This window comes from Hemibagrus wyckioides, linkage group LG17 (genome assembly GCF_019097595.1).
Source record: "Hemibagrus wyckioides isolate EC202008001 linkage group LG17, SWU_Hwy_1.0, whole genome shotgun sequence".
In the NCBI taxonomy this organism is placed as follows: Eukaryota; Metazoa; Chordata; class Actinopteri; order Siluriformes; family Bagridae; genus Hemibagrus; species Hemibagrus wyckioides.
In genome coordinates this window covers 12,703,490-12,730,189 of record NC_080726.1, presented here as the reverse complement: position 1 = coordinate 12,730,189, position 26,700 = coordinate 12,703,490, and the positions used below count along the sequence as shown (strand labels likewise).

At 41.1% G+C, this 26,700-nt stretch overlaps 1 protein-coding gene across 2 annotated transcripts; it reads left to right on the top strand.

The window, feature by feature from the left end:
• On the top strand, nt 1-26,700 carry ssh2a (slingshot protein phosphatase 2a). 2 transcript variants are annotated; one of them, XM_058413825.1, is made up of 15 exons: nt 1-159; nt 2,097-2,140; nt 18,840-18,952; nt 19,355-19,419; nt 19,510-19,631; nt 19,729-19,797; nt 19,878-19,943; nt 20,089-20,283; nt 22,092-22,185; nt 22,341-22,469; nt 22,588-22,634; nt 22,733-22,879; nt 22,981-23,181; nt 23,828-24,722; nt 25,118-26,700. In XM_058413825.1, the coding sequence occupies exons 1-15, from the start codon at nt 97-99 to the stop codon at nt 26,267-26,269; spliced, it is 3,402 nt and encodes a 1,133-aa protein (XP_058269808.1). In that variant the 5' UTR covers nt 1-96; the 3' UTR covers nt 26,270-26,700. The 2 variants fall into 2 exon arrangements, with proteins under 2 accessions (XP_058269808.1, XP_058269807.1); XM_058413824.1 differs by lacking the exons at nt 1-159; nt 2,097-2,140 and adding an exon at nt 14,157-14,612 and having other exon boundaries at nt 25,118-26,699.

Below are 26,700 nucleotides of genomic sequence, written 5' to 3'. Positions count from 1 at the left end.
GCGTGCTTGTACAGTTTCCTTCGTCTTCAAATGATGCTGGTTTGCCTGCTGTACTCGGTCTTTCCTACTCTTAAAGCTTCACTTCCTGGATGCTGAATGGCGCTGGTCACCGTGCAGCGGTCACCCACTCCCAGTACTACCTCCAGTCCGTGTGTCTCGGTAAGTTAGTAGTTATTTCACTACTCAGTCGTTCTGAAAACGTTATTAGGCTATTTCCCTGCTGCGACTGCGCATGCGTTAGCTAACATGGTCGGCTCCTCTCATAACTTAGCTGAGCTCTCTGTGTAGCTAGCAAGCTTTCAGTGTGTTGTGTCTTAAGCAGAAATTTACATCCATAAGTATGGGTTTTATTGTTAATGTGTTTACATTTATGCACATAACTGAAGCAGCTCAGTTGGGGTTAGACAGAGGTTAGCTAGTTAGCAAGCTTTAGCCGGCTCGCCCTTCACAGCAGTGTCGGCTAGCTTTGTTCAGAAGTGGATGTAAATGAATGGACTTTCTACCTACTCTCTCATTTTTATAAGCTTTCCTCTGAACACACTTTGCTTGAAATTGCACAGTGAATTATTTTTATTGTTGATAAGGAAGTTACAATTAGGTTTCCCTACTAAACACTGGTACTTATTGCCCTATATGACTCTTTAGGGACGTCCTGATCCCATTTTTCAATTGTTTGATATCATACAGGTATTAAAATCTGAGTTTTGGATGATATTCAATACTGATCTGATCTGGGACACCCTCAGTAACCAAGCTGACCCGGTGGTGTGATGGAAACATGTATTAAGATGGATCATGTGGAATATTTAACTTGGATCGAAAATATCTATAATAACATTTCTCATCCTATAGTTGACGATTTCAGATCAGTAATGGCTCAATACTGAAACTCAGTGCTTTATTATTGAAGATTAAATTGATTCGATTTTACTTTGATTCAGGTAACTCTGATGAAATCAGGGATCCCTGCTGATAAAATGCACAAAACATGTGCTGAAACCCATGTGTCAGCTTGTTATATCATAATGGTCATTACCAGCCCTGAAGATCTGTCCTCACACAGAATTCAGCGTAGTTGATTTTACTAATCATCTAGCTTGACGATCTTGACCGTTTGTCGGGTTTGACTTATCCGAAGGGAAATTGCATAGTTTGATGCTTTCCCTCCTTCTTGAAAATATAAATTAATTCATCTGTTAATGTCCAAAGACTTCACAGTAGTGCTGGAGCAGAAGAGATGATGTATATAGGTTAGACAGACTGCAAAAAAAAAAAGAGAGCTTCAGTCCAACGTCATAAAATCAGGTTAAATTTTCCTCATGGATGTTGTGTTATTGACCACTGCAGTCCGGGAACACCCCACAAGAGCTGCAGTTTTGGAGATGCTCTGATCCAGTCATCTAGCCATCACAATTTGGCCCTTGTCAAACTCGCTCAAATCCTTACGCTTGCCCATTTTTCCTGCTTCTAACATCAACTTTGAGGACAAAATGTTCACTTGCTGCCTAATATATCCCACCCACTAACAGGTGCCATGATGGAGATAATCAGTTTTATTCACTTCACCACTTAGTGCTCATAATGTTATGCCTGATCAGTGTACATACTTCACACACAGGGCTGGGATGGGAATCAAACCTAGGGCAAATGTGCTAAACATTATTTCACCAAATCCCAAATACCATACCTTGACCAGTTAGCTTTACAGTTTGACACTAACCTGTAAAACAGCTGGTTTAGAAGATTGAAGCTCAAAACTGCCAGCAGCATTCAACAACCACTTTTTTTTTTTGTTAGACATAATAATGTAAGCTAGTGGGTGTGGGATACATAATTAGGTACGTATGGATAAATATCTCTTGTGAAAACTCTCACGACAACTCGGGAATAGTAGAGTGATAAACCCTGAGAGAAAGCACTGGGAGTGTAGGGATTATCAGAGCAGACAGTGTGGATTAATGTCAGTCTGGTGGGGTGTTGGGATGGGGTATTACACCGTCTAAAGGGATTCGTTTTAACTACCTCTGGCTGTGGTTGGTTAGGTATAGATACAGTATAAGTGCAGTAAAGAAATATAACTTGATTTCTCCGCACAGGAGGCTGGGAGCGGAGAGGATGATCGTCATTTTCAACCCAGGAGGTAAGATCAGGTTTTTTAACTAACAGCCCTTTTCTTTTGGAAAGCATGTTACACCAAAGTATTGGTGCTTAAATAGTGATTTAAATAGTACCAGTTATTAAAGCCTTTAGTGTTCTGTGTTTTTGTGTTTCAGGCAGTGATTAGCATTAGACATGCCAATGATTTGAGTAATAGATCATAAGACTGCTCACAGAGAGTACTGAAGTTACTGTTCAGGTATTTGTTCTGCCTTCTAACAATTAGCATTTGTTAAATGAGGTCCCAGAACTAAAACCTCTTGTGACTACTGTGCTTGGTGACCCTTCATCTTTACGAGTGCAGTGCTCTCAGTTAGCCACAGTGAGGAGTCTTCTGATCACGAATCACTGTAAGCTTAGACTGTAGAGGCTGTAGAGGTAGACTGTCATGGCTTTATTAACTCTACCTACTGTACCTGTACTGTATTTTCTAGTTCCTGTTTACTTGGAGCATTTAATTAAACTGACCTTAAAAATGCAGCGAACTCAGTGTATAGTCAATTTTGTCCTAAAACGTGCTTGTGTGGTTCTTGAATCCACTCCAAATATTACACCTTTGTCAATAAAGAGGTGTTGAAATTCATTATGCTTAATAACCACTTTTTGATATACACTATAGTGCCAAAAGTTTTGGGACACCCCTCCAAATCATTGAATTCAGGGTTTGGGCTCGGCCCCTTAGTTCCAGTGAAAGGAACTCTTAATGCTTCAGCATACCAAGTCATTTTGGACAATTTCATGCTCCCAACTTGGGATGACCCCTTGCTGTTCCAACATGACTGCACACCAATGCACAAAGCAAGGTCTATAAAGACATGGATGAGCGAGTGTGGTGAGGAGGAACTTCACAGAGTCCTGACCTCAACCTGATAGAACACCTTTGGGATGAATTAGAGAGGAGACAGGCCTTCTCTTCCAATATCAGTGCCTGACCTCACAAATGCGCTTCTAGAGTAATGGTCAAAAATTGCCATGAACACACTCCTAAGCCTTGTGGAAAGCCTTCCCAGAAGAGTTGAAGCTGTTATAGCTGCAAAGCATGGGCCAACTCCACATTAAATTCATGTGCATGTAAAGGCAGAAGTCCCAGTCTCCACTCTAATTCATCCCAAAGGTGTTCTATGGGGTTGTGGTCAGGACAGGTCAGTCAAGTTCCTCCACACCATCCATGTCTTTATAGAGCTTGCTTTGTGCACTGGTGTGCAGTCATGTTGGAACAGGAAGGCGCCATCCCCAAACTGTTTCCACAAAGTTGGGAGCATGAAATTGGTATGCTGAAACATTGAGTTCCTTTCACTGGAACTAAGGGGCCGAGCCCAAACCCCTGAAAAACATCTTGAATTTGAGTGTCCCACAACTTTTGGAAATATAGTGTAGCATATTCTTCCAGGGTTTCCCAACTCTAGACCATGGAAAATACCCTGTTCCCTATTAGAGTCACCTTTGTGCACTGCTTTTGATGAAAATACCCTTGGCAGAGATATTGTGGGGTTTTTTTTGTTGTTGGCACAGTGGAGTACAGCTCACAGACAATGGGCTCAGTAATAATAATAAACTTTGTTTAGTTTTCGTTTTGAGTCTTAAAATATCTGAAAATCTTGAAGTATGTTTATTAAAATAAATAATGCCTTTAAGTACAAGGAATTATAAACAGATCATGTTAACGAATAAAACGAAATATTTAAAAAAAAAAAACTTATATTGAGCCCAAACCCACTGTCTGTCTATCAGGGTCAGATTAATATAAACTAAAAACTTATTTTCTGACTTTATCTACGTTCTGCTGAGAGAGAGAATAAAACCAGCACCAGAACATAACCATATTGTGAATATGTGACTTTATATTGTAAACATGCCTTCATTTGCATTTTTTATCAAATATCACGGAAAGATCTGCGAGTTGTTTTTATTTATGGGACCATAGTACGTCAATATAGACGTCAAACATGGTCACTATGTTCCTAACAGTGTTCCCTCTATTGTTCTAACAGGTACAGGCTGCAATATTATGTTTTGACACGTATATATATCTCAGATATCTACAGGGTGCAATAGTGAAAGTTAATTTCTGGAATTTTATCATTTCTACCCTATGGTGGTGCAGATTTATTCAGTAGATGGTCCTGTTTAAATCTGCTGCACAAAGTCAACCAAGAATGACATTTTCTGCTTCAATTTTGTGAACGTTTTCAATTTTTTTCACAAGAGGACTGACTGGCTGGTCACTGTTTGAGATTTGTTATGCAACTCTACCAGACCTGCATGCCAAGAGGCGGGATGGTCCGAGAAGGGCTTACAGGATGTTAAGGTTTTTGTGCGGTAATATCCAACACAGAATGTGAACTCCCCCGTCGGCTCATACAGTGAGCCCCATAACTTGGCTTCGTACTGCATCTGCACATGTGGACTCAATTACATGAAGTATTAGGTAATTCTGTCATGAGGTTGATATTTCCTTGTTATTCAGTTCTAACCGGGAATCTTTGTAGTCTTATTTGTCTTATTTGCTATGAACATCTAGCACCCATGCATCAACCCAACTCTCCTCTGATTAGCCTAACAGCTCGCCAAAACTAACAATGGATGTGCGTAATACGAAACCAGGGCACAAACATGCTGTAGTTGCATGTAAAATATGTCTTCTTTTTTATATATGGATGAGTGGGAAACTGTGGTTGGGATTATTAAAGCAATCATGCCTGCTGATTTCATACCTGAATTTTTGTGTGCTTTCCTCATAGAGGTCCTGCAGCCAGTGGAAAGCACTGCACTGCATCTCATAGCAAGGAAGAGAATTTGTGTACTGCAGACCGTTCTCTTATTATTTCATCTATTTTAATGAGTTGATTATGAAGAACTGAAGCGGCTGTGGCTGGAGGAGACTTCATCTACAGAGAAAGCTTTTAAATTAGTAATGGGATCTTGTTTATGTCGAACAAGCCTACTCCTTGGCATGTTTCACTTTTTTGCCTTAGATGTATTGGCACAAAGATTTCTCCTGTTATTTTCTCAAGTGTGTTTATTCCACCCTGAAGTACAATACATGTGATATGGTGTATCCCAGCAGATCAGGTATCGGACATTGAAATGAACCATCCTGCCACTATACTCTTGATCATTGGCCATATCAATTTCTATGCCATTTTAAACGTGAACACTTGAAATATCAACAGATCCGATCAGGTGCCTGAGACAGGAGAACATTTCAGATCGTTTTGGTTACACCATTAAAGGTCAATGCCATGTACTTTCGTTATGTTTTTTTTTTTTTAGCAACAAGGACAATTTATCAGACTGTAATCTGCCCACATATGGACAACAGCTAAATATGGGCAAACCAAAATAGGGGCAAACAGACATTTTAAGCAGTGGAGATTTTTTCTTTCTATTTGACTGAAAGTGAACCGATCTTTTCTACCTGTAGCTCTTTAGATCTTCGCATACCTACAGTGCTGTGAATGTAGGGGTTTTTTTTGGCATATTTATCACACTTAAATGATTCAGATCATCAATTAAATGTTAATATTACACACAAAGATAACCAGAGTAAATACAAATTGCAGTGTTTAAATAATGATTGCATTTATTAAGGGAAATAAGCTGTCCAAATTTACCTGGCCCGATGAGGAAAAAACGTAATTGCCCCCTAAACCTAATAACTGGTTGTGTCACCGTTTGCAGCAACAACTGCAATCATGCATTTGCCATAACTGGCAATGAGTCTTTCACATCGCTGTGGAGGAATTTCGACCCACGCTTCTTTGCAGAATTGTTTTAATTCAGCCACAATGGAGGGTTTTCGAGCATGACCGGCCTGTTTAAGGTCATGCCACAGCATCTTGATCGGATTTAAGTCCGGACATTGACTTGGCCACTCCAGAACATTCATTCAGAGGTCGACTTGCTGATTGTCCTGCTGCATAACCCAAGTGCGCTTGAGCATGAGGTCATGAGCTAATGGCCAAACATTCTCCTTCAGGATTTTCTGGTAGAGCGCAGAATTCATGGTTCCATCAATTATGGCAAATCGTCCAGGTCCTGAAGATGCAAAGCAGCCCCAGACCATCACACTACCTCCACCACATTTGACTGTTGGTGTGATGCTCATTTTATGAAATGCTGAGTTTTACACCAGATGTATTGGGACACACACCTTCCAAAAAGTTCAACTTTTGTCTCATCAGTCCACAAAACATTTGCCCAAAAGTTTTTTTTTTGGCAAATGTGAGATGAGCCTTCGTGTTCTTTTTGTTCAACAGTGGCTTTCACTTTGGAACTCTCCCAGGGACGCCATTTTACCCAGTCTCTTTCTTATTGTTGAATCATGAACACTGACCTTAACTGAGGCAAGTGGGGTCTGCAGTTCTTTAGATGTTGTCCTGGGTTCTTTTATGAGCTCCTGGAAGAGTGGTCATTGAGTAGTTTTTGTAGGCCGGTCACTCCTGGGAAGGTTCACCACTGTTCCAAGTTTTCTTTATTTGTGTATAATGGCTCTCACCATGGTTCGCTGAAGTCCCAAAGCCTTAGAAAGCAGACTGATAGATGTCAGTTACTTTGTTCTTGAATTGTGGCCATCTTTTAGCATTCTTCACTTTGTCAGACAGGTTCTATTTAAGTGACTTCAGGATTCAACAGGTCTGGTAGCAATCAGGCCCGGGTGTGGCAAGTGAAATTTAACTTAGTCTTTCAAAAAATGCAGTTAATTACAGCCCATTAATGGTTTAGCAAGGGTGGGTCTTCATTCAAAAACTTGTATTTACTCAGGATCTCAATCATTTAAATATGACATATGCAACAAAAAAAAAATTAATTAAATATACTTTTCCACAGCACCGTATCTAACCAAAATCATTCACAGAGTGGAAGTGAGAGTAGTGTGATGCTTTAATACAGACATATTATGAAGCCCCAGTAAATATAATACAGACAATATAAGATTCACTAGAAGGTTGAATCTTTGCTTGCCCCCTTGATGCTGCAAGTTAAGATTTGGTTATAAAAATATTCTCAGTGCATCTCAATTTGCTATTTTCTAAACATGAATTCTTTCCCCCTCAATAATACAAACAACATGACTAAAGCTGACAGTCTATGACTAATAAAGTAAGCAGTGCGGTTACATGGGGTCTGTGGCATCCATGGATCTCCATGAACAGCTGATTACTGATGAAGCGCTCAAATCCTTAGCAAGAAATTTTGAGTTTTAGTTCTCATCTGCCCTGTTGTTGTGATTTCTTATATTGGGTTTTGTTGCAAAAGTATTTAATCTTGGCATAACACATTCTGCAAATTAAAAAGGTCTTGTCAAGCGTTGTTTTTTTTTTTTTTCTTTTCTTTTTACAATCAGTCTCTTAAAACCCAAAGTGTTCCCAAATGTGAGGGTTTTTTTCCCCCCTAAATAAAGGTGCTGGTTTAACTTCTTGCTGCAGACAACAACTCTCTCCCTCTCACATTTACATACACATGACTTGAGGAAGCAACGTATCTCTGCAGCTGTGTAGCTATGCAGCATCTGGAATTGGCAGATTTAAAGAAAGGTTGTTTGTTCTTAAATTTCTCACATCAGTTCACATACTTTCAAACGAGCATTTTGATGCGTTGTACAAAAGTATTATTTCCCTCACCCCTTAATTTCGAGGTAATTAAAACACAACACAGGACCACAAAAAAGACCACAAACTACACCATCCCCCGAAGTTGCTTACCAGCTCAAACAGCATTAAAAGACAAAAGGGCTTAACCTCTCTTAGCCCCACTTGCACTTTCACCTCTATTCATGAAGCAATTGCTGACATTTCTGGCAGCAACGAAGCCTATTGTCAACCAGCACTTCTCACAAGTAGGTAGCAAGAAAAGCTAAGACACAAAGAAAGCAATGTGTCTAGTTGGACTCTTACATGGCATTTTGAATCAACATCCATACACACAGTATGAGCAATGCATTAAATCCTAATCTTCAAGAAAAATAGAAGAGCCACTCTGTCTGTAACAGTTCAGGCTTGTCCGTCATCCCAAAATGGATCCACATCAAACTGTCTCAGATGAACATGGCCCTCGATTTCATTAGCGTTGTCAAGGTGCACTGGAGGCATGAGACCTCTTCATATTTCTTTTTCTATCCATCAGCACTAAAGTACCACAGGGATGTGATCTTACCTCTTTTACTCACACTACACCAATCAGTGCATTAAGCGCAAAAGCTATACTGTGGTTCGCGAGCCACAGGTCTCAGATGGGGAGAAAAAAAAAAAACCAAAATACCAAATGCCCTCTGTTTCCGCTGCCCGTATCTCGGGCCACCGTGGCCTCAGCGGACCGTGGTAGGTGGCGTTGGACAGAGGCTCTCCCCTTAGACATGCCTGTAAAATTTGGCGTGATAGGGTGCTTGGGTTCGTGAGCCACGGGCCTCCGAAGTGCCATATGACTTTCTGGAGCTCTTGAGAACCGGAGCGCGGACGAGGGCACGATCGAGGCCGAGGTGAGAGCGCCTAAAACGGGCAGATTTATGCCGAATTTCCGGCTCGGTATCTCGGTCCCCTGGAGGGCTAGAGAGACGAGCCAGGTATCGTTGGACTCGTCTCGGCCTCCTCTACGAGACTGTCAAATCTGCAGCAGACAGAAGTTCGTGGGCGGAAGTTACGAGGCCGAGATTCCGGCCAAATTCCGCGGCCCGTATCTCCGTCCCCCGAAGGGCTAAAGAGACCATCCATGGCTCGTTGCATTCATCTCGATCTTCCCTATCAGCTGGTCAAAGCTGGCGAGGATTGACCGCCGAGAGCGGGAGTTATGCAGCTATGAATGCTAACGTTTCAGATAAATGTCTTCAGTTGTAGTAATGTACACTGTGCCACTGGTTAAATACAAGGTATTGAAAGGTAGAACTGCCAGAGCATGCAGGAGTGAAAATCTCATTTGATTTAGCAAACTTTGTGATCAGTGTGTCCGTGCATGGTTATAATATACTCTGACGTTCAGTAAATACGAGTATTCAGAACACAGAACCGAGCGCCGCGTGTGAAAGCAGAAGCTGAAACGGATGAAAAGTGGAACAGATGTAAATTAGGATAGCTGTATTGCGTGCATTAAATGATTGACTTTTAACGCCGTTGCATTACTTGTATTATCTCTCTCTCTCGTCCTGCGAGTGATCTGATCTCCCGCTCCTGCCCACACCCTGATACCTATCTCTACCGTGGATATCGCAACAGTGTTCTCACCAAAATTTTAGCAGACATGGCTCCTAAATGGTGAAACAGAACATATTCAAATGCTCCACCACACCACTAATTCTTTGTATATCTTGGGGAAAATAGATTCAGTTTATAATTCAACATAGTAGTTATGCTTCATGAAATGATGTAAATGGATATAAAATGATAGAAATGGTGACGATTGATATAGGCTTAAATTAAAATAGCATTTTTTTTGTGTTTTTGACTTCTACATGCCTTAAAAAGTGAGTTAGAAACACTTCAGTGTTTCTTAACCTGAAAAAAGATGATTCTTGTTACATTTATTTGTCCACTGCAGTCTTTATTACTGCAGAAATATATTTGTACGAGATCTAACGTGTGGCATTGTTCTGCACTCTTGCTTCATTCCAGGCTGAAGAAAATTACTAGCATTGATACTGATAGAAGTGGAAGATGCAATTAAATTAAGAGCGTTTAAAAGTATGCGGTCAAATGGAAATAAGCGTTTATCAATTGACATACACCCTACATTTAGTACATGCAGCTAAGCAAGTTCTTCAGGATTTGTTCGTGTATGTGGGTCAGAATAAGCTGTTCGTTTTCTTGGGGCTGGGCACAGGACGGTGTACAAGCTATTTCATGCCTGAGTTTCTCGTATCATCCTGTTCTCACACCTTACAGGTGCTTCACTTTGTCCTGAGCAGCCACCCTTGTGCTGCTCTCTCTCTCTCTCTTTAGTTATCGTGATCCTTTTATATAAGGCGTTGTGTATATGAAATATGTATCTTGTATAGATCATTTAAAATGACTAGCGCTTTCAAAGTTATTCCTTAAGACACTGTGGATGTACACGTGACTGTTTTTCTACGTAGATGTTTTAAAAAAAGTCACGGCGTTTCCTACACCAAGTTTAGGAAACAGCTGGCCCCTCGGAGCAGGATGGCCATGCGCTGGGGGGAATTTGGGGAGTATCCAGAATGTAGGAAACACTCACGACCTTTTGCTGGCCTTGCATGCTATCACAGACTCATTGCACAACAAGGCTGAGAGATTCTGTAAACACGATATGACAACAGCATTACTCAAATTACGAGTCCGAGGAAGAGAAAGGTCCTGATGGAATATCTGATATAAACAACAAACAGACTTGCACAACCCCAAGTGCTGCTTTATGTGTGAGAATTGGCCAATATTATCAGCAGGTCTTGTGTAGAAGAGCTCTGAGAAATGGAGCACCTTATCCTGGGGATGTTTACACCTTCCAGTCGTGATGGAAGATGTAGTTGCCTAATCGGTTGTAGTGCTTGTTATTTGCTATGCTGTGCTGTTCTGCACCGGTCAATGGAAGTGCGAACATGCTCGGAGCCATTTTAGGACAAAAGGAGGATTGCCACTGAAAAGATGGTATCTGATGAATAGCATGGCTGCCTGGAGAAGGCAGCAGTAAATTCTTTTCATCAATCAATCTGTAAACAAATACAAATAGTTCGGTAATCCTGCTTTTTTTTAATATCTTGTTTCATATAACTAATTGCACAACTGAAAGAAACAAACATTACCTTTATTATTTGTATCTACGTGATTTCATTGTTTCAGGTTGTAAGAGAAAACACACTGGCTCACATTAACATTCCTGTGGCATCTGGGAAATTACACCGACTCAGTATCGTGTAGCGAGGCTTGAGGTGTTTTACCAGTCACTAAAAGTCCATGTCCTCAATTACAGAGAACGATTGATCGTCCAGCACGATAAACTCTATTACTCTGTGAGTAATGCCTCAACTTTTTGTGCTGTGCCGGTTTGAATATTCTTGTGCTGTCGAATGTCTGTGACTTAGACGGAGAAACATTAGGCTTTGATTGGGATGAAGCTGGTCTCTTTTTAGCTGAAGCAGCCTCCTTTTTAAGCTTTCAAACATATTCCTAGCTGCATCAAGCTTTAAGATGGTAATCAGATAAGTTATGTTTAAGTTAGCAGCAGTTCTGTTCACTCAATTTCAGTAATTCTACACAAGATGTTTTTTCCACATAAAGCATGACTTGCAGGCTAATTATACAACATGTTTATCTACTTCCTTTTCCTTGTGTTTTTTTTTTTTTTTAATAACATCACTGGGAATTTGGTGTAAACAATCTGCTTTGAATGTAAATACTCCTGCACTGAGTTTTTTTTTTAAATTTTTTTTAGAGAACTCTTTCTCATACCAGCAACGTCAGTGTCTATTGCCAAGTAATGGTGCAGGACAACCTCCAGAAAACTATGTTTGAAGCGATGCTCAGCAGACAACCAGTAGCTGACCTGGTGTTTTCAAGCCATAATAGCTTCGGACCAGTAGTTCATTGTTTAAGTCTTTGTGCTGTGAGATGCGGGTAACTAATGCAGCTCAGGCTTTTACAACCCTGTCTGTTAACTACACTTCGACCCATCCGGGAAATAAATTAATTAACATGTCTGCTCATCATTAAGAAGATCTACTTCGGCCTCCCTCTTAGATATTATTAGTCATGGCTACTGTTACGGAGTTGAGAGTCGGGAGATAAATGTTAGGGGATTAAGTGTGAAATGAGGATGGCAGCAATTATCAAAAGCTGTTTTAACTATGAAACGCTTAGTGGTGTGGAATCATGCTTTGTAATTAAAGAAAAGCTGAGCAAGAATAAACATCAGTTCAGTCCACATGGTTTATGGTTAAATAAACTAGTGGTCATGTAAATTGCTTAATTTTAGACTGACCAAGATAAGTGTTTTACTCCCAATTCATCCCAAAGATGTTCTGTCGGGTTGAGGTCAGGACTCTGTGACGTTCCTCCACACCAAACTCACTCATCCATGTCTTTATGGTCCTTGCTTTGTGCACTGGTGAACAGTCATGTTGGAAGAGGAAGGGGTCATCCGTAAACTGTTCCCACAAAGTTGGGAGCATGAAATTGTCCAAAATGTCTTAGTATGCGAGAGCATTAAGTGTTCCTTTCACTGGAACTAAGGGGCCGAGCCCAACCCCTGAAAAACAACACCTGAATTCAATGATTTGGAGGGGTGTCCCAAAACAATTGGCAATGTGGTGTATTTTTAGCTATAAATAATAATAGCAAAAGGCAATCGAAACAGATAAATAAAAATATTTTTTATTTTTTTTTTAGGCAGGTGTAGCTCGGTGCTTGAGACTCTTGGGTACTGATTACTAGCCTTCTGTAAATGACACTGCACTCTGACCCCCGATTACCTAACAACCGATATGTAATAATAATAATAATAATAATAATAATTTCACTGTACACCTATAGATGTAACTATAGCTGTTTTGAAACTGCTAATTAAAATAAATACAAATACAAGTCTTGAGTGCTTTCTATATTTTATATATAATTTTTCAAATGATGATAATTGTAATTTTTTTTAATGAGTCTATTTGCTTGTCTTTCTTTGAGATAAAAACAATGAATGTTCTCATTTTCTGCCCATGCTGCACTTTGGGTACTTTGTCTGCACTCTGTACTTTGTAATCGTTGCCAGATGTTGATGGACCTGCGATTTTGATGAGGGCTCTGTGCTGTTGTTTTTGGTGTCTTTAAGCTGATGGTGATTTGTTGTTGTTGTTGTTGTTGTTATTATTATTGTTGTTGTTATTATTATTATTATTATTATTAATAATAATAATAATAATAATAATAATAATAATAATAATAATATGTAGAGCTGAAAGTAAATCATTGTTACTTCAGACATACACTGATCAGGCATAACAATATGACCATCTACCTAATATTGTGTCCCCCTTTTGCTGCCAAAACAGCCCTGACCCGTCATGCACTGTGTTCTGACACCTTTCTATCAGAACCAGCATTAACTTCTTCAGCAACAGTAGCTCGTCTATAGGAATGGATCACACGGGGCAGCCTTCACTCCCCATGTTCATCAGTGTGCCTTGGCTGCCCATGACCCTGTCGCTGGTTCACCAGTGTTCTTTCCATGGACCGCTTTTGATAGATACTGACCACTGCATACCAGGAACACCCCACAAGAGCTGCAGTTTTGGAGATGCTCTGATCCAGTCGTCTAGCCATCACAATTGCCCTTGTCAAACTCGCTCAAATCCTTACTCTTGCCCATTTTTTCTGCTTCTAACACATCAACTTTGAGGACAAAATGTTCACTTGCTGCCTAATATATCCCACCCACTAACGGGTGCCATGATGATGAGATAATCAGTCTTATTCTCCTGTCAGTGCTCATAATGTTATGCCTGATCGGTGTATATCCCTGTATTTACACAGACAATACACCATGTAGTGGCAGTATGTACTTGTATCCAGTTGTCTTTCTAGCAATTTGCCCAATCTTTTTCTCCTTCTTTTTGTAATGTACACCATGTCTGTGAGGATAACTAAAAATCTACAGACAAAACATTTTAATTCAAAAGTTATCACTCATGAAAGGGAGACTGAAGACACTTGAATGCAACCATTGTTTTCATTGTGTGTGCTGGGAGTATTGCCATGGCCTAGTAACACATCTCTGCAGCGTAAAAACTGATTGTATATATATATTTTTTTTTTGTGCACAGTATTTTTAAAGGCAGTGAAGGTGCTTGCTTTAAAACTATTTATAGCCTTACTCGACTGTCCATAGATAGTAGCCGTGTGATTTGTTCACACTTGTAGTTTAAGATTAGACAGCATTTAGGACGTTTAGCGGCTCGGTCGTTGCTTAGCAGTCGCCTGTATGTGAGACCTTAGATGGGGCCCCGCCTTGAGCACATGTCAGAAATCTCCTCCTCCTGAGAGTCTTTACTCTGAGAGCTGAAGTTTCAGAGCTTCATAAACGCTCCAGCTCACAGTTTACTCAACACCTCAGGAAATAGTTTAGTTTTTTTAACAGGTTTATTATTTAATTAGAATTTCTTAAAGTACCTTGGGAAATAACTTTTCCCTCCTCCTCGACATGTTTTAGTTTAGCTTACGCGTTAATTAGCTCCAGTTTCTCTCATGCTCCGAGGTTAATGCAGACTGGACTGAAGCTCCTGTAGCTCCTTTATCAACGTTTTTTTGCCTTGTGTGGATAGAGTCATGCCTTTGGAAGGCTGAGGATATCCTGTGTGTGTGTGTGTGTGTGTGTGTGTCATCGGCCATGACCCCAAGAGGAAGCCGTCCTGTACCGGAGAACTCCGCGGCCGCCGCCGCCGTGTGCTCGCGCTGCGCCGCTAAAATCATGCCTTACTTCAGGGACAACGCAGTGGCTTCACACAACCAGATCGACCAGCTGTAAGTTTACCTGGACACCTGTCTGGCCAGTTTATTCAGCCTAGATCTACAGTTTGATCTTGATAGCAGCGTGCTTTTGTTTAACACCGGCGTGTGTTCCTCCTGTTTTTTTGTTTTTTTTTTTTGTCGGAAATGAAGAAATGCGCGCGTCAGTGTCGGTCCACGGCCTGGAGAGTTACTTAATGTGAATGAGTAACAGGAGGTGGAGAGAGAGCTTCCTCCAGGTTGTGAAATATGGAGATGACAGGAAAGGTGATTCACCTAACCTGGTCTGGGGAAATCACAGGAGTTTTAATGGAAGTTTGATATTAGTTCAGTTGTTTCCTGATTGGCTTGGCCTTGTGCTCAGCATTTGCAGTCTTTCCCAGTTTGCCCAAAATTGCACAGTCTTATCATGTTTAATCATTTGTATATGAGCTAAAGATTCACAGTCTGTCAAGTTTAGAGAAATGTCATCATACACACAAGTGTACCGAACCCGCAAAAATAACGTGGAGGAAAGTGGTCCTGTACCAGTTTTAAGACCTTGCTCCTGAGTCAAAAAGCAGCTTTGCACTGCTGAGGTCCAGAGCTGAGACTTTTGTATTTGTTTATACATACACTGTATACATGATTTTCACATTAGGTCTTAATACCGGCTTCTTCATTTTAGACCGAAATCCCCTCCTGCCAGCTTCTGCATTTGAACACATGTTCCCAAAGACATTTGCATCTGCTTTTGGTGCGGTTGAGCTTGTGTCCGGTGTGCTTACCAACCACGTGTTTTAAAAGAAGCTCACTCCTCATCTGAATGTAAGTTCAGGTGTTGTATGTATATAAAAAAAAAAAAAAAAATCTGGCCCTGAATTAAAAGCTCTTCAGGAAATGTTTGAGACAGGTTCTGCTGGGTTTTGTGGTGGTGATGTCTGTCTGGAAGGAAGTGTGATAGACTGGCTGGACAATCATCTGACTAAAGTCAACATGCTTATTATGCGTTGTTCCTGGTGTGATGTCATCACTGCTGGTTATGTTTTTACTGATGGGCCAAGTGGAATAAAATCCAAAGAGCTTGCTTGGTACTACTTTTACGTTTGTGTCATTTGACTCACTTTCATCATGCAGTCAAAAAACATTAAAAAAAAACCCCCTGAGACATTCAGTGGTATACTGAACACTGCACTCTTTCATAAATCGGTTAATTTACTGCTCTAAGTATCGGTTTAGAGGTTTTGAATTATATTTTTGATAAAGATACAGTGACCAAGGAGATGGTCACTCTGTTGTTAAGGTGCTGAATGGTATCAGCCATTTAAATACACAGACATTCAAACTAGTTTGTGTGCTATAGACTACAGCAGATGTAGATGCTAAACATTTCAAACAAACTCAGTAGCACTTATTGAGGACTTATTGAAGCCAAGCCCGGCCCTGTTTTTTGATATAATTTTGATTAGGTGTGGCGTATAGGTATATCCAGACTATAAATAGGTGTGTGTGAGCAGGATGTTAATGTGTAACTGGTAGTTACTGTAGTTTTCCTTACCAGGAAGTTCTATGTGGAAACTTGAATTCAGATGCATGTTGGCCTGGCCTTCCTGTTTCTCTCACTCTTGTACATAAACACAGACATTAATATGAGTGTGTGGCAAGAGTAAGGGTGTGTGCTGTGTTGGCAGGCAGATTGGGAAGTTTGAACTGTGTGATGGGCCACATAATTCCTTCCCACATAACAATAAGTGGGTTATAAAGCTGGTTGTTGCATGTTTATCTAAATGCATTTGGTAAAGAGAACTTGTTTTCTTTTTATTACGTTTCCTTTGTCATTTCCTTCTGTGTAGCTATAACTCATGCACATACTCTTCCTGCTACTCTGTAAGGCTGAACTGCCTTTATTATTACAGCAGGTCATCCAATCCCCTAATTAAAGACATGGGCATTACCCTGCACTCCTATTCAGAATAATATCTTTTCAGCACACAGAACTGTTTAACTTCATATGTGTGTAGTCTGCAGAAGAGTACTGATTTATAATTTCACTCTCTTGTGTAGCGCAGCACAATAATGGTTATAACCTCTCTTTCAGGTAATTTCAGCTTATTTACCTTCACCTCTGAGGTGTTGTCATTGGTCAGGCAGAGCAATCAAATTTGTGATGCAGTGTTATAGAGACAAATTTCAAACTGGGTTTGTAGACATGAGAGAAGCTGAGTGCTTTATTGATGAACTGGAAGCTTGTAAGGTTAAGGGATTAGGTTTAGCCCAGATAATCACATTAAATGATAGAGAATTGTGAATCATTGGGCCTGACTTTCACAGTAAAGGAATAAGGTCATATTTAGGCAAATGTATGAGTGGTTGGATAGAGAGCAGACTTTTATTTGTTTAACTGTGAGATAAGATTTTGCACATGCTGCCTACTACGAAACTACTGATGTGTAACCCACAGAGCTAATCCATAGTTTTAGTGTAGCCAGCCCCTCTCTCTCTCTCTCTCTCTCTCTCTCTCTCTCTCTCTCTCTCTCTCTCTCTCTCTCTCTCTCTCTCTTTCTCTCTTTGTATGTCTGTCTCTGTCTAGCATGAACTCTTACGGCCTTTGGGTAGGCAGAGACCCGCTCCTATATTTATCGTCTCCCTAGTGGGAATGTGACTAATAAGGGCAGGGACTAGTGGAGGTCAGGCATCTCTCTGCCTGTGTGTTTTGGCCCCTTACATAGTGGTGGCTGCATCAGTGCCCTAACAAGTACTACCCGGTGTGGGATGCCAGACGATAGCCCTTCCCCCCACCGAACCTCTCTTTTACACTCATCCTCATAAGCCCCATGGGGGCGAGTGCAGTCAGGCTGGCTATTTCCTCTGTCTGACCCATCAGCTTCCTCTTTTCCTTTTTTCCTGTGCGTGTGTATGTGTATGTATGCCCTTACAAGTCTGGCTCTGTAAAATGTCAGTGACTCGAAATGGTGTGTACCCTCAATGCCCTCTCGCCCTAGAGATCAAGCTCTGCAGGTGAAACACACTGACTCTAAAGGCAACCGTGCAACGGGGCACATTCTTCACTCTCGAATGGAAAATTTTTCCGTACTAAATACAGCCTCTGTGCAGAGTTTACTATAAGTAGCTGACCACTTTCTTGCTTACTAGGGTGTCTGCAAGATAGTTAGTGGTTTTGATGTTTTATTAACTGTAGTAAATAGATTTACAGCATTTACACTAACACAATTGTGAACATTAGCCATTGGCCCAGGATGTTATACAGTAGATTCCAACACTGTAGATGTCTATCAATAGCCTGCGTTCCTATGTTGAGCCATTTCAGCTATATTTAGCTGTGCAAATCACTACCTGCTACACAGATCCTGCACTATAAGCTGAAGTTTAGATTGCTTTATTAATTTTTTTTTTTTTTAATAAAATATTTAATTTAATATTTGACATGATCTGTCTCTTTCTGGCAACATGTTTTGTAAGAACACTCAGTCTGTCTTCAAGTCAAGCAATAGTGGAGATTAGAAAGAGGGAAGTGAGCTAATGTTAGTTGCATTAGTGAGAAATTAGTAAAAAGAGAAGATAGAGGGAGGAAACAGCTGGGGCAGAGATGTGAGTTGTGGGAAATAAGCTCAGTGTTCTTCCCTGAAATCATCGAAGGAATCTTTTTCCTGCCAACTTCTGAGCGGGCCATTCCATTTACTCCCACTCCCACTCGCTGTCCTTTTGAAGTGGTCAGAGTGCTTTTACTCACGAGCAAGAAGCTTCTGCAGAGTCAGCAGCACACTGGTGAGTCAGACAGTACTAGCGTTTCTGACTGCTGTGGTAAAGGTGGGGCTACAGCCAGGACAAGTTCCTTAATGGTAGCTGTTGTAGGTCCTATTTATGTTCCTCTACTCTGTTATTGAGGTCTACATAGATACTAGATTCACACCAAGCCGTAGCTGTAAACCATGCTTTCTGTCTGTCTCTGTGTCTGCCTGCATGTCTGTCACTGGTCTTATGATCATAGGATGTAGTGTTGTATAGAATGGTTAAAGCCATTAAATACATCCTTCTTGTTGAGCCCTGTGTATTGTTCTCAGTGTGAGTGGTAAAGATGTTCAGCACAGTCCCACTGAGACAGGATGAAATTAAGCTTAAAACGCATATAGGAACAGTGCGTTCTGGCTCACTTCCATCCAGCTAGTGCTTGTTGCAAATACCAGTTTGAATGCTACTGCTCAGCTGTCTATAATGAATGCTTTCTTTCTTTGTGTCTTTCAGCATCAGCGAGAATTTCCTAACAGTCAAAGGAGCTGCCCTCTTCTTACCCCGTGGAAATGGCTCCTCACCCTCCTCAGTGCCCCGCATCACACAGCGGCACAACAAGCATACAGGTGTGCTGTCTAAACACACATTCAGTCAGGATGGCAGGGTTTCTAATACCAAAGGGTTGTTAAAAAGGTATCCCGATTGAGCACATATCGTCTTAGTTGCTTTATTAGCAGTCTTTAATGTTAACATTAGCTGGCTGACAGCATTTTTGAAAGACAAGCTTTTAAATATTCGTAAGATGTACGGATATCTGACTACAATAATCAGCTTTAAGTTAGCAGGCAATGAAATGTTCAGCTTTAGTCTGATACCCAAAAGCAACTTCCAATACAACATCCCTTGTTATGTATTTGTAGTCAGCTATTCCCCTAATAACTGGAGTATTTCCAACATTTTTAACAGGAAGGACTGTTGATGTAATCCGAAGTGTGGTGGAATTGAACCGGATGTCTTGTTTTTTTCAGGTGATCTCCAGCAACACCTGCAAACAATGTTTACTCTACTGCGGCCTGAGGACACCATCCGGCTGGTAACCCTCTCCCTTTTCTGCTTGCTAAAGAAATATGCACTGAACGTTTACATAAAATCTGATTGCATATTCTCCATGATTTCGTTTTAGGCGGTGCGGTTGGAGAGTGCCTACCCTCAGTGTACACGCTATATGGTGGTGGTGTCCACCAATGGAAGGCAGGACACTGAGGAGAGCGTGGTCTTAGGCATGGACTTCATCGACTCAGATTGGTCAGTCTTTTTCACCCATATACACATACATCATTGTTTTCCGATGTGTGCTCTGAGCTGTGCTGTAAATTTGTGTTTTTTTGTGTGCGTCCTGCAGCAGTCAGTGCACAGTAGGTCTGGTCCTACCCCTGTGGAGTGACACTCTGATTCACTTGGATGGAGATGGGTAAGAGCGGACACACCCAGCATTTCCTTTGTGTCATAATAGTTTCAGATCCTTGTACTAACCTTAATGTTTCTCAATAGAGGCTTTAGCGTGTCCACTGCCAACAGAGTCCATATCTTCAAACCCGTGTCCGTCCAGGCCATGTGGTAAGCACTGCCAGGACCTCATGTTACTTTATATCTTCTTCTCTTCCTTTCTTTCTATTTTTGTCTGTTTGTTGGTCTGCTTGCCCATTTTTCTTTCTGTCCTCCTCATATACCTTTTTTTGTATAATCACTCCTCTTTTCATAGGTCAGCACTGCAGTCCTTACACAAAGCATGTGAGGTAGCCCGGTGCCATAATTACTACCCAGGAAGCCTCTTTCTGACGTGGGTTAGTTACTACCAGACCCATATCTCCTCTGAGCAACACTGCATCAACGAGTGGAATGCCATGCAGGACGTGCAGTCCCATCGGTCTGACTCACCTGTGCTTTTCACTGATCTGTGAGTGTATATATATGCACACACACACCAGTATTTTTGCAGTTTTGTTTTTTGTAATTGTGTTTTATTTATTTATTTATTATTTAGTTTGATTTTAGCTCTGAGTAGAGATTGAAATCTAGAAGCAGTATCTTAGCAGTATCTTTAGTATTTATGCAATTTTTTGTATTCAATTTTAGCATATTTTATCTTGCCTTGCAATTTGTATTATAGTTTATTTTAATTGTTAGAACCCTAGAGACTCATAGCTCATTTAAGGAAAGTCATGAATGTTGTTGTGGTGCAGCAAGAATCACTGGGCCTTTTTCTCACTGTATACCAAACATTATCTTTGCGATATGGGCGTGTGGCACTTCATGCAATGTGGATAGGTTCCCAGAATATATAAACAAATACATGTTAGAGTAGTCTTTCGTCAAAGCAGCAAAAGGCATTCAGGTCTTGTGATCATCATTTAGCAATCGTATGACAGTCTTATGCACTGCCACCTGTTTAAGCCAAAAGGTGACAAACAACAAGGTTTATTAAAAATCTCATTATTTATATATATATATATATATATATATATATATATATATATATATATATATATATATATATATATAATATAAATATATAATATAAATGAGGTGGGGACTTTCCCGCTCTTGGAGGTTTTCCCACATGCATGTGTTTTTATCTTTTAACCCACACAGACTTGCCCTGAGCTTTATTTAGCTCCACTTGGAATTGGCTAGATTTACAGTTGGAAAACAGTTGAGATGGATAGGTAGACATGCAAATGGATAGATGGAAACAGGTGCTCAGAAAAGAACTAAGTTAGAGCACATGACTGTAGCTGTCTAGACACTTGTCAAGTAACATGATTTGAATTGAGGTCCAAAGGTGTTTTGTTTTTCAAGAAAGATAGGTTGATTGAACCTGCCGAAGCTATTTTACCCTTATTAATCTGTTTACAGCAACAACATTTGTAAGGTGGTAAAAATATCTGCTAGTCAAACCTGCTAATGGTGAAATACTGGTGTTTGCCTTATGTAAGTTCTTCAACCAGCATGCACATTTAAAAGTGTAGACAGTGTGAGTCAAGGATATTCAGTGGACGTTTACCTTCCTTTAATGCCCTATTCTAAGGAGATTAGCTGTACTTTCACTTGCATGTGCTACTTTGTGATTTTAATTCCATCTGAATCCGGCATGTCTGAAAATTACAGACCACTTATTTGCTCTTATGATTAAAACTGCATTGGTTTGATCATTTTTTTTCTTCTGCTTTGATAGAGAGCTCTGATTTTGCAAACAGATGCTGCCTCTGTGTTGGAAAATGGTCCTTTGATTGCATCTGGTGTACATGTCCTTATCAAACACTTCATGTTTATATGCATCATAAATTACTATGAATTCACAACATTGCCAGCTAGTTTAAAACGGCTCTTATAACAATATCATCTTGACATTTCTTACCATGGAAGATATTAAAAAACATCTCCTCTTTATAGTTCTTAAAGCACAAATCCTGTTTCATCTATAAAGTCTCTTGCTGTGAGAGTTGAGTTTTTTCAGAGATTTTTTTTTTTCCTTAAATGAAACAAGTGCACACAATCAGACATTAAGCTACAAAGCCACTTATCTATTTAGCAAGTTTTAGATGCAGTCACTGATGGTTTAACAACAAAACAAAAGGTGTGCGTCATTGTTTCTAGCTGAACCTGATAGTTTGCTTGAAACTATATGACAGAAACTTCCTTGATGACAAAAAAAGGAAACTTCCTTTCAGTGCTGAGCTGCATTGTTCTGTGTTGTGTCAACAGGCCAACTGAGAGAGAGCGCACAGAAAGACTGATCAAGACTCGTCTGAGAGAGATCATGATGCAGAAGGACCTGGAGAATGTAACCTCTAAGGAGGTAAACATCTGTCCGCTGTAAACGGGCTAAGGCCAACACGTTTTGGGGGGAATACCTATGCGTTTGGACATTAGATGATGAAGGCATGCTCAAAACTGTGTTGATCTAGTGGCATTTGGTTGCTCTGTGCTAATACGTTGTTCTGTTACTCTCAGATCCGCTCGGAGCTAGAGATGCAGATGGTGTGTAACCTACGGGAATTCAAAGAGTTCATTGATAATGAAATGATAGTGATCCTGGGCCAGATGGACAGCCCCACAGAAATCTTTGACCATGTGTACCTGGTGAGACTTTCCCTTTCTGTATTCTCATCTCAGCAGCTGTATAGCACTCACTATTTAAAGTCCAGATTGAATTGCATCTTGAAGTGTGGGCTGAAACGTATTGCGTTCTCTAATACAGGGTTCAGAGTGGAATGCGTCCAATTTGGATGAGCTCCAAAGCAGTGGGTAAGTGCTATCATTTTGACCGTCTGGTTTAAATCAATACATCCAGTATGTTTTTGTGAACTGACTGTTAATTTTATCCCTGACCCTGTACTCCACAGTGTTCGCTACATCCTGAATGTGACACGAGAGATTGATAACTTCTTCCCTGGTCTTTTTGAGTACCATAATATCCGGGTGTATGATGAAGAGGCCACTAATCTCTTGGAGTACTGGAATGATACTTATAAGTTCATCTCCAAAGCCAAGTAAATGTTTGATTTTTATAAAAAGCCATTTTATAATCATATCATAGAAAATGCCTCCATCTCAGTACTAAAAATATATGGTGTATTTGGTTAATGTGCAGGAAAGCAGGGGTGAAATGTCTGGTGCATTGTAAGATGGGTGTGAGTCGCTCTGCCTCCACCGTGATAGCATACGCGATGAAAGAGTACGGCTGGGATCTGGACCGAGCCTACGAGCACGTGAAAGAGAGGCGTACTGTAACCAAACCCAACCCCTCCTTTATGAAGCAGCTAGAGGAGTATCAGGGCATTCTGCTGGCCAGGTATTAATAAACAAATAACTAAATAAGTCATGCATGCAAACATATTCATTTGTTTGACAGGTGCTCATGAAGCAAAAATACATACATTGTGCTTTTTACCTTAAGTGATTTTGCTTGTGTTTAAAATTAATTTACAAACTAATTAATAATAACTCTTTAGAACCAGTATGAGCATATATGTACAGTAAAATTAGCTGGTAGATTAAAATGGAACTAAGAATTATACTTCATGCAAAGAACAAGGCAAATTATTGATTTAGAACTCTGCATTTCTCATTTTCACATAGACTGCTCTGGAGTATTCCACCCTAGTACACAAAATCAGTCTTTAATCCTTGTTTGCTTATGGCTTTTGCTTAGCATGTAGCACGTCAGAATACTGAACTTGTCGTGTATAAATGACGTGGACTTTTTTGAAGGAGTAGCTGCTTGGTCACATTCCTTAACTGTGCGTCTTCGTGACGCTTTGCTGTCGTGTGCTCATGCTCTTTGAAGTTTTCTTTTTTGTTTGTGGCCAAACAAAAGTCTTAAGAATAAATGCCTCACCTCATCTATCCTATTGCATCCTTTTTCCCTAGTGGCATTTAAAGCCTGATTGTTAGACTGCTGGTTTCAAATCTTAACCCTGTGCTTTCCCTGTCTCCAGCAAACAGAGGCACAATAAATTGTGGCGATCTCACTCAGACAGCGATCTATCTGAGCAGCAGGAGCCTGTGTGTAAGAGTGCACGTACGTTGGGCCGTTCCGACCCACACAACCTGCAACACAAGACCAATGGCACTCGCTCTATAAATAACATGCTCCAGACAATCAACAATCAACAGACAGTCCAGACAAGCCCACTGCCTGGCACAGAAAACACGAACACTGACCCGTCTACACAGCCTACCAGTCAGAACTCGGAGCGGCCATGCGAGGACCCCTTGCTCCCAACTCTCCCGTGTGCACTTTCAGCAACTGTGGTCCCTGAGCAGAATTTGGCAGACAACTGCAGTCTCAAAGTGGCAGTGACTGAGCCCGTTGCTCAGCCTCAGCCTTCCCTTCATGTCCTTCCTAACTCCTTGTCTACCTCTCTTCATGGGCACAAGTTGCCAGCTGTGCCTGAGCCAAAAAAAGACTCTGATAAGTTGTCCCTGGATGTTCCTGATCAGAATGACTCTCTTAAAAACTCTCATTCCTGTGGGACCCATAGCTTGGCATTGTGTTTGGATACTGCGAGTACTGTTACTGAAACAGAAGGTGATTCAGCATCTTCAAGAACTCCCATGGCTATTAGCCCGTGTGAAGTTCCTCTAGAGTCAAGATGTTCCGCTAGCAGTAACACAGATAGCTGCACTAGTGGCGAGAAGCCTCACAGGACGGACAGCTCCTCCAGCCTTGGCACAGATAGCATCGACTTCTTCAGTGCTAGAGAAAAGTTCCTGGGCTTGTCTCGGGATGGTCAAGCCAGCTCACTTTATGAAGCAATGATGCCACGCATAAATCAGTCCCAAAACCCCAGCCTATGCCTGGAGGAATCAAACACAGAGGCAGTGAAAGAGGTAAAAGCATCACACACAGCACATGCATTTAATCTGCAGTATTGCACTATCAACAGTTTATGAAGACTCATGTTTATGGAACATTTGTCTACTGTAACATATGTGAAAAATGGAGGGAGTAATCGTGAATTATTTTATGAATAAATGTTTAAAATACTTGACAACAAAGTGAATACATGACTGCTATGGTTAAACTGACAAAAAATGGGCTAAGACATGAAAGATTTTACAGAAGCTGCTGATATTTTACAATTTCTAAACACTGGAAAAATTCACTTCAGAGGTTATTTGACTAAAAACTTCTGTATCTTGGACCAAATGTAATTGCCTAAATGTTTCATTAACAAGGGCTGTAGCACCATTTCAATTTCTCTCTCTCTCTCTCTCTCTCTCAGGATATCATTCAGGATTCCTCTCATTCAGAAAGCTCCTGTGAAGCCCCTCCACCAGCAGAGCCCGAGATTGTTCTCACTGATAACAATGTGCAACACATTGTGTCTGAACAGGCGTCCATTTCTTCCCCACAACCTTCATCTCACAGCCCTGAGCAACCTACACACCAGGAACTGCATGTGAAGGAAGACGAAGTGGAAGAGAAACCAGAGAAACCATCGCTCTCTGCCTCTACCTCCATTCTTCCATATGAGCAGCTAGAGCAGGAGAGCCTCCTTTCTCACTCTTCACCTAACTCGGATTGCACGCCTGACGCAGACACGCAGCAGCTCTCTACTCCACCAGGAGGTGCTGATTCAATCAAGGCAGAAACGGAAGAGCATAGAGAAGAGGCACGGCCACTGGATGATGACGACTCTGGTATTATCCCAGACCCATCTATCTGCACGGCCACCGTGTGCCCAAGTCTAGATCCCAGTTCATCTTCGTCTTCTCTGCTATGGCTAGAAAGTGATGCTGAGGACGTGACTTCAAAGCCACATGACTTGCACAAGATCCAGGAGACGCTGCGGGAACTGCAGGCCTTCCTGTATGAAGCTGGAGGGATGGAGGCCTGTTTCAGCTACAGCCAGCAGCTCGAGAACACGCAGGGCTCCACAGCATCACAGCCTCGGACTCCAGCCGTGTGGCAGAAAGCCATGGAGATGGAGGCACGGATCAGGCAGGCTGGTCTCACTCCACCCTCACTAATGAAACGTTCAGCCTCGCTGGCCAAACTTGACCAGCTTGAGCTGTCCACGCACGACCTGAACGACTGGGACTTCCGAGCTGAGGTGCCTTCCTCACCCTCCACCTCTTCCTCTTTGCATTTACATTTGCTCTCCAGTAGCCATGATGAGGTCCATAAGAAGCAGCGTGTTCTACCTCAGACCCTCTCGGAGGCCAACAGAACTGAATGTCCCTGCCATGCTCAATTTTTCTGCCCAAAGCACAAGCAAGCCAGCAGCATGGGACAGCTCACAGACACCTCAGTCCCACCCGCTGTCTCTGTGTGCACACAGCAACAGCAACACACAAAACCACACCCAGTACGCTGGCCACGCAAAGCACTGGACAAGAAAAAGACAGTTAGTGTGTTGTACAATACCATGTAACACGATCACGGCAGGGATTTCTGTGTGCCATAGAGGTGCTCTGTTATTAACTTTTGGATTCATGAGATCCATTCGTTAGCTAAACCTGTGAGCGTATGCTACTGTATTTGATGTGTAATATGAGTGTATGCACATTTGTGCCCCAAATATTACTGCAACTCAAGGGGCTTGTTTCTCAAAACATGCACTTTACTAACTTGTTTTTATTTGTAATATTGTTATTATTGTTTTTCTCCTTTTTTAGTTTGTGTTTTTATTTCGTTTTTTTTTTTTCCCTTTTGCACTGATATGAAAAGTAGCCTATCTGTGTATGTGTGTGTATGTAGTTGTGCGTGCTGATCTGGTTTTTGCTGGAAAATGGAGTCAACTTGATATGTAATTTTTTATACGGTGGCTATTAATAAATTAAATACACACTTTTTTAAAGCAAT